Here is an 8,342-nt window from a genome sequence, read left to right as displayed (position 1 = left end):
TGCAATCGTGCGATTGTTAAAGATCACAGTATTTCTTAGTTGTCCGTAGTATAGAAATTGTTATGTCATTAAATATCTTTAAAGGATTACATTATAGGAGTGTCAAACATCCCTAAAGTAATGGATTTGAATACCAACAAACCAATAAATAACAAATCAAAATAGCGAAGAGTTAAAACATGAAAAGCTCAGCATAGGAGTGACTAGTGAGGACTAGATGCCTAGTTGGTGTATATATGGACGCCAACAGCAATTAGGAAAATGGTGATGAGGCAGAAGTAGATGACGGTGTGGACTATTATTGACATCCCACTGGTCTGCAAGCTTCCAAACTCCACCACTCTGTTCTTCCCGGGCAGCTGAAACAGCAGTCCCGGTGTCAACATAATAAACAGAACCAACGCAACCACCACTGGTCCCCAATCTGCCATTTTTCTTTCTCTGCCTTACTGATTGCCCTGTTTTTTTTTTTTAGATGGCTTCTTGAGTGATGTATTGATGGTGATTAGTGTGATATTTTGGAGATCAAACAGAGTCTCATTTATATATACAGGATAGTTTCTGGGCCAGTAGATTGGGAGATAGAGAGAGACAGATTAATACAACTTGATTAGTGCTCAGACAAAAGAGGTGACCCAATCTGGAAGGAAACATCACGAGATCGAAATCATGGAACTTGATAGGGATTTAGGATTGATTCTGTACTTCATGGTAGATGACATCCCGTAGAGGGTTACCGTCCAGCACTCTAGCTTTTGCTTTTGTCTCAAGTTAGCCTCTAAAAGAAAACCAGTTTGTCCTCATCTAGAGCATCTTCAATGCTTTCTTTCTAAATATGGTAATAATTAAAAGTAGTTTTATATAAAACTTATTAGCTGTTGATTTTGTTTATGAATATTAGTAGTTTTATATATAACTTATTAGCTGTTGATTTTGTTTATGAATATTGTATTTTATTTAAATTAGTACTAATTGTTGGCTTATTTGAATTGGTAATGTGCTGATTGAGTACCAATGGAGGTAGTGTTAGGCTGCTGGTTTCCCGTAGGTAATGCGGGTTTATATATTTTGTCTTACTACAGTTTTAATACACAAAATGAAAATATTACCTCTGTTTCTATAGAAGTTAGTGGATGACATATCACACATTCTCACCCATATGAAAGACAAGTTTTTAATTAGAGATTAATAATTTTTGGAAAAATGAGGTTTTCTTTTAGGAATGGAGGGAGTAATTTATTACATGCACATCAGCACATGGGAAGTAAATGAGTACAAACGAAGGATGGATAAAAGAAGTGGATTCCTTTCTTTTTGTAGCTTAAGTTTCAGTATTCTATCGAATGGAGTATAACCTTTGTAAGTGGTTAGTCTTTATTAGTAGCATGTATTAATATGAAGACGCGATATTAAAAGTTGGACATAAGGTTGGTACTATTTGGTATGAGAAACATAGAAGAAATCCGAAGTCAATATCAATTGTTTTATTCACCGAGGTTTATAATTGGTTGATGATTCATTTTGTAATCTTGAGGTCTTAAGGTTGAATCCTTGTGATAGAATGATGATTGCATATTAAACCCCTCACTTCCAAGAAAATGAGGGTTATAGTCTGGTTAGAGTGTTTTTTTTTTTTTTTTTTTTTTTCCTTCATTTAGATAAAAAATATGTCAAGTGTTATTATATACATGTAAATAGCGTGGTTTTGGCCTTAAGAGTATTATAACTTACCTTTTATAAAGTATGTACATATATATGTCTGTTTTCATTCTCTCGAGTAATGAGTGGCATATAAAATGTGAAAGGATCTTTGCTGTATCTAATCATGTTTAGCTTTACCAATCTTGTTAGACAAAATAGCTTTTGATAACCAGCCTAGTAGCCAACTCAAGAAAAAGGAGAAGCCTTGCCTACGTATTCCAAGTCTTGAGTCCACAACTTTACACATTGCCTGCTGCTTTTTCCGACGATCGAAAACTAAAGCAAAGGCAAAGCACCCATTAAAGAAAAGATAACACACACACAGACAGTAATTCTTAACTATATTGTGAAGCGTAAATTGGAAAAGCAGTTGTTTGATCTACTAAAGCAAACCCACTAAGTGTTTTAAAACATCTATACCTTTCCTGATCCCTTCCCTCCTTAGCTTTTTCTTATTACCCCACTTCTCTTCTTTTGCTTCTCTTTTCCTTAGTTAGCTTGTCTTCCTTCCCTTCATTTTTATCCTTCTTCACCAAGGAATTCCCACTCATTTGCTCTACATATTCCCTTGGAATTCTTTCCTTCTCCTTAAACTTTTTTAAAGACTTCGAGAGAGACAGGTGTTTGCTAGAGTGACACGAAAAGAAATAGCCACTCGAGAGAGGCAGAGGCAGAGGCAGAGGCAGAGTGAGAGCAGGAGTCAGGAAATTAAAAAGAAGAGAGAAAGATGATGGTAGATTGGGGGCCGGTGGTGGTGTCTGTGGGGCTGTTCATATTGTTGTCGCCAGGGTTGCTGTTTCAACTGCCTGCGAGAACAAGGATAGTGGAGTTTGGAAATATGAGCACCAGTGGGATTTCTATTTTGATCCATGCTGTTATTTATTTTTGTATCCTTACTATCTTGACTATTGCCATTGGCATCCACATACGTTCTGGTGTATAATCGATTAAAGCTCCCGGAAGTTTGGCCATCAGCAACAGCTTTGGGTTTTGTTGTTTCTTTACTTCTTTCTCTCTTAACTGTAATTCATTTCCTCTTTCTTCTGCTTCTAGATACAGAGTTGTAAAGTTTTCACCATCTTTTTTAAGGGAAGGTTATATCTGACTAGTCGTATGCTATACCCTTTTTGCTCAACTTATTCTTCTCTCTGTAACGTAATTGTACTTTTAGCTTAAAGCTGCAGAGTTTGAGCAGCTTGGAAAATAACTTATTTGAGAGCAATTAAAAATGCTAAATTTTAAGTTCCAATATTCTGGTGTCCAAAAGGTTGCTCTTGCTAATTTTTTCAGTTTTTATACGAATTTGTCGCTAATTGATAGACACCATAATAGGCTAATGCCTAATGGTTGGTATATGCTTATTAGATCTAATATGATACAATATTATAATTTGCTGTATCTCAGCTATCCTATTTACTACACTAAAAAGGCTGTAGTTTGGGGATAAATATGATGGTGGAGTATTATGTATAGTACAGCTTCATCCTAAGATAAAGGATAAAAAGATCAGTAAACTGACGAGAGAGAGCTCAACTCAAGTGGATATGCAATTCTCTTCATGTGACACAAACAAGGCCATACAACATTGCTGAAAGGAAATGCTGTCAAAATTACTAGTATTAAAGATCATAAGATTAGTAACTTCTGAAACCAAAAAGATGGCGTAACCCAAGAAGCCTCAAGCTTTGGTAATTTTCTATTTTAAGTTCACTGATAAGTCATTTTATACAGCAGATATGCTATGAAATGTCAGGTCATGGCTTGAGATGAAAAGAAGTTACTCTGTATTTTTTTGAACAAAGAAACACTAAATAAAGTATAAAAACAATGTGTGACCTGTTTACCTAAAGAGAAAGATCTTTATACTCACCAAATTGCGAAATTACCAAAAACGATTTTCTGAAATGCTGAAAATGCTTATATATCTGTTATTTACTTACAGTTATTGTATATATGTTCACTGAATCACCACGCCAACTCTTTTTTAATAAAACTACGACATGATACGGAAAAAAAAAAAAAACAAAAACTGTCATGATTAGAGAGATAATGCAACTTCTTTCCTTAAGAATTGGCAAAACAATAAAAAGGGGGAAAAAAGAAGAAAGAAGTTTAATTTGATGATCTTCTCAATTGAAAAAGATTAAGGTCTAAAACAAGTAAAGTTTCAGAAAAAAAAGAAAAGAAGTTTAATTGATATCTTCTCAATTGAAAAAGATTAAGGTCTAAAACAAGTGAAGTTTCATAAAAAAAGTCATTACATAATAATAATGCTGGGGCAATATTGACTTTCAGCAACTCTGAAGCATTGAAAATGATGTTGTAATAACATAAGGTTGCTGTTGTTAACTGTTAAGGCTTCATGTTCCTTAAGCTTAGACATTTATTGCTAATTGCTTCTTCTAATCTTTTTGTGTACTTTTCTTTTGATGCACCCACATATAACATTGTGCAGCCTCTGCATTCCCTGTGTAGTTGTGTAATGATGTGTCAGACCACGGCTTCTGCAAGAGGAGGACTGAGTTAATATTTTAAACAAGAGTACAAGACCCTCTTCCCCATAGCATCCTGCTCTCCCCCCCACCCCTCCCTTCCGAAGAAACACTGAATTTGACTTTTGTTGTGAATAAACGAGTGAAATTTAAAATCAACAAACATTATATACCTGCAGCTATCACGGGGACAATGAAGTACTTAACATCAGTTATTGCCCGAACATTAGATCTGTTCTGTTGGGCTCCTTGCTCTGACATGAGTCCATAACGCCATGATTTATGGAGCAAAACCTGAGCATGTTTGATCTTGTGCCAGTCTTCCCCTTTGTGCTCTTTGCAACGTTTCAATAGTTCCGGGCATTCGGTAATCTCGATTTTCATCAGGGATTTTACATCCTTGATCCCATCTGGAAGTGCTGTAAGGCTTTTGCAGTTCTCAATTCGAAGGTGCTGGAGTGCAGTCAGGCTACCGATCCACTCTGGCAGTGCTTTCAAAGCAGGGCAAGCTGATATCCACAGGGATCTGAGACTTGTTACATGTTGCAGCCCCTCCGGAAGAGTCTCCATCTTTGGGATTTCTCGGAGGTTCAAATGGTGAAGACATTTCAATGATCTCCATGGATTTCTTGAGAGTTCATCAAGATGTATTTTGCTTGATATCCATGTTATGGTGTTAATGTTGCTTGATTCAGTAATATCATTGCTAGAAAGATTGAGATTTTTGCAGCTGGAAATCTCCAATCTTTTTAATGAGGTGAGGTGTTTCAGCTCTGACGCCAACAAATGTAGTGCATCGCACCTCTCAACCACAAGCTGCTTTAGGAGAGGAAGACCTCCTAGCCCTTTTCTGACCACACTGAAGCTTTCCAGGTTGTGGCATTCCTTAATCTGCAGGTTGCTGATTTTTGATTTTTTTGTGGATGCATTATTGGCAAATTCTTCTAACAACACTTGATTGATATTGCGGAGGTCAAGGTCTATCACTTTCTTGAACGAAGGCATAGATCTCATTTTTGGGCAGTTCCATATCTTCAATTTCTCAAGTTTAGTGAAGGATCGATTTTGACCCTTCCCTGGTACCACCACTTCTTTCCACCATTGTTCCAGCTTGTAGAAGTTGTGGAGGGTAAGTTCTTCAAGACAAGGAAAAAATAATTCTTTTTTTTGGTGGGAAGGGAAAACTGTTTCGCTGCCATCCTTTTGTGATCCTTCCACGTAAACTACATTAGCCATGTGTCTAAGGATGAGTTTTCTAAGAGACCGAAGCTTACTAAATGGTGGAAGATGCTGGCATTGGTTGCATCCCTCGATGCTGATAACCTCTAAATAGGGGAGACAAGACAGCATGCTTAATTTTAACCAATCTGGAAAGTTCCCCCCTTTATATCCTTCTATGCGAAGAATTTTCAGTTCTGAAGTTGGTTGGAGCTGCTCTAGAAGCTGCTCATAAGATGTATCTTTGGAAACTGTTTTTGCCCAGCTTATCTTCAATTCCTCAAGGTGGTTTTTCATTTGCAATTTTTTCTTCTGAGGTCCGGGTATGTTGGTTTCCCAATCTCCAGACAGCTCGATTTCCAGCCGTCCTTTCAAATTCACCAGTTTATTCAGAACTTCTAGTTCTGTGGAACAGTCTTTGCTGACTACAAACCGACTCAGTGTCTGAAGCTGAGTTAGTTTCTCTAAACCAATGGGCATGCTATCCAGGCTATCACACTCATCAACCTCAAAACGTCGAAGATTGATTAGTTTTCCAAAGTTTCCAGAGAATCTTTTTAGCCTCAAGCACGAGTTAAGCTTCAGAGTTTGCAAGTTGTACAGTTCTGCAATCGACTTTGGAAGAGTGATTAGTCCATTCTTGGAGAGATCTAGGTATCTCAAATGGATGAGCTTGCCAATGGAAACCGGTAATTCTTCTATCCCAAGATCATGTAAGTCCAGTACCCTGAGGCATTTTAACCTGGAGATCAATCTGTCACACACCAATGGACCCATCTTTGTGTCACAATCTGGTTCCTGGACTGAAAGAAGTGTCCGTAAGTTTTGAGCATGGACTAGGGATGGTGCAATATTTGTTGGAGAATCTCCAACGGGGGTAAGAGGATCATGTTTGCTGGCTGAATCTGGAACTTGCTTGGCTCTTGAATCTTTCACGTACATATCTACAACCCCAGCTGTGTGTTGATGGGCCAAGTCACGCATAATACGATGCATCTTACAGGTCAAAATGTGACCCAAATCATTAGTGCTCGCATCTTCAAAGAAGCAGCGCCGAAACAGTTCAAGAAAGTACTTCTCTGCAACATCTTCCAAGCTCTGGCCCTCCTGTTGGTGAATGTATCCCTGTGCTGTCCAGAGACTGATCAGATTGTGCTTGTTGAAATTAAAGTCATCAGGAAACAAGGAGCAATAGTCAAAGCAAGCCTTCAGGTGCACTGGAAGGGCAGTGTAGCTCTTTTTTAAGACATGGTTCATGATGTCTTCCTCCTGTTCCAGATTATTAGGTATTTGGTCATAGAAAGACATCCACTCATCTCTAGTTTTCCTGTAAAGAAGACTTGCTGCAACCTTTATTGTAAGTGGAACGCCTTTGCATTTGTTAGCAATTTGTTCCCCTATACGATTGAATGCTTTTGATATGCTTGGATGGTCTGTATTGCCCCTTGGACGGTCTGTATTACCCCCTGGACTGTCTGGATTGCCAAATGCAAATGTTTCGAACAAAGGCCAACAATTCTTCTTTTGCAGGCCTTTTAGTTTGTAAGACTTAACCACATCAGATTCTGATAGACCTGCAACTTGTTCAGACTGTGTAATCACCAAAATATGACTTCCTCTTGCACCTCCAGCTAACAAGCTTTTCAATTGCAGCCAAACTCGGATAGAGGCAACATCTAGGATGAGTAAATAGAGTTTCCCCTCAATCTCTTTTTGAAGTCGGCGCTCAGAGATGTCTTCTTCCTTTCTGCGATTATTTTCATTTGTAGGAATTGCTGATCTATGATCATTTTGGCACCCTAAAAGATCATAAAATCGGGAATGGGGAATGTTGGTGAGTTTTGAGTTTTTGTTATCATTGGACCTATTTGTACAAGCCTTAACAATTTCTTGTACAATTTTTGCTTCGTCAGTGATCCCTGACACTTGAATCCAGATTTTTAAGTCAAAATGACTGTCGACCCTTGTATCATTATACACTAACTTGGCCAAAGTTGACTTTCCTATTCCCGGCACTCCAAATATGTGGATGACTGAAACATTGTTTGAAATTTGTGTCTTTGGTCGAAGCAGAATCTTTATGATCTCCTCTACATCAGATTCCCTACCAATTACTTTGTTTTCAGCAAGCTTGAAATCCCGAGTATGCTTTGTTTCATTCTCAGCCGTTTGAGGCTGATATTCAGGCACTGATGTCAACTGCCCCTGAAGCCCAGGCTCAGGCTCAGGCTCAGGCTCAGGCTCAGACTCAGACTCAGGCTTATAGTGCAACTGCATCGTAAGCTCAGCTATCTTTTGGCTGATTCTCTTAACTTTCTCACCCATTATATTAGGGTAAAAAAGCGGATTATGATATGAGAATAAAAGGCCAACCTTTGAAGAGTATCCGCTACCACCAGTATTTTGCTTGAAAGTAAGGATCTCATCAAGAAGATCATCAGCTTGATAGAGTAAAGCCCCAAGGTTCTCAAGCGTACTGCGATTGGTGTCGTTGCTCTCTTGCACTGCTGCCATAGCAATTTTAGCCTTCTCCACTGATTCCTTCAACTTCTCAAGAGGCTTCATTGCATTGAGCAGCAATTCATCCTCCAAGATTCTTGAAAGATTATTCCTTACAACTTCATCAGCTGCCATTTTTTTCATTCTTTATAAATTTTAGAGGGTTAATTTTTAGTAGCACAGTTTCTAAGATCTGTATACTGTTGCCTAATCTTAGAGGTAACAGAATTATCTCTGAATAAATTTTTTAACTGTTGTTTTACTTGTTTAAACATCCATTCTACTTTCTTTGACAGGTCATACTCGGTCCGTTCATTTGATGGGTCTAATAATAAATCTGAGTATAGAAAAATAACATTTCAGACAAGTTTATTAAAAAATTACTTTGTAATACGGAGTATTATTTAGTGGTCATTATACAGGCTAACAGCC

General features: G+C 37.9%; 1 protein-coding gene across 1 annotated transcript; it reads right to left on the bottom strand.

The window, feature by feature from the left end:
* Window positions 1–3,953: 3,953 nt before the first annotated feature.
* LOC145638348 (putative disease resistance protein RGA3) lies at window positions 3,954–8,045 on the bottom strand. Its single transcript, XM_081689321.1, has 2 exons — window positions 6,875–8,045; window positions 3,954–6,823 (listed from the first exon to the last, which is right to left on the bottom strand). Exons 1-2 carry the CDS (start codon window positions 8,043–8,045, stop codon window positions 4,359–4,361), a joined length of 3,636 nt encoding a protein of 1,211 aa, XP_081545447.1. The 3' UTR covers window positions 3,954–4,358.
* Between the last annotated feature and the right edge of the window lie 297 nt (window positions 8,046–8,342).

Source organism: Chenopodium album, chromosome 1 (genome assembly GCF_948465745.1).
Source record: "Chenopodium album chromosome 1, dcCheAlbu1.1, whole genome shotgun sequence".
NCBI lineage: Eukaryota > Viridiplantae > Streptophyta > Magnoliopsida > Caryophyllales > Amaranthaceae > Chenopodium > Chenopodium album.
This window is presented reverse-complemented; position numbering and strand designations above follow the sequence as displayed.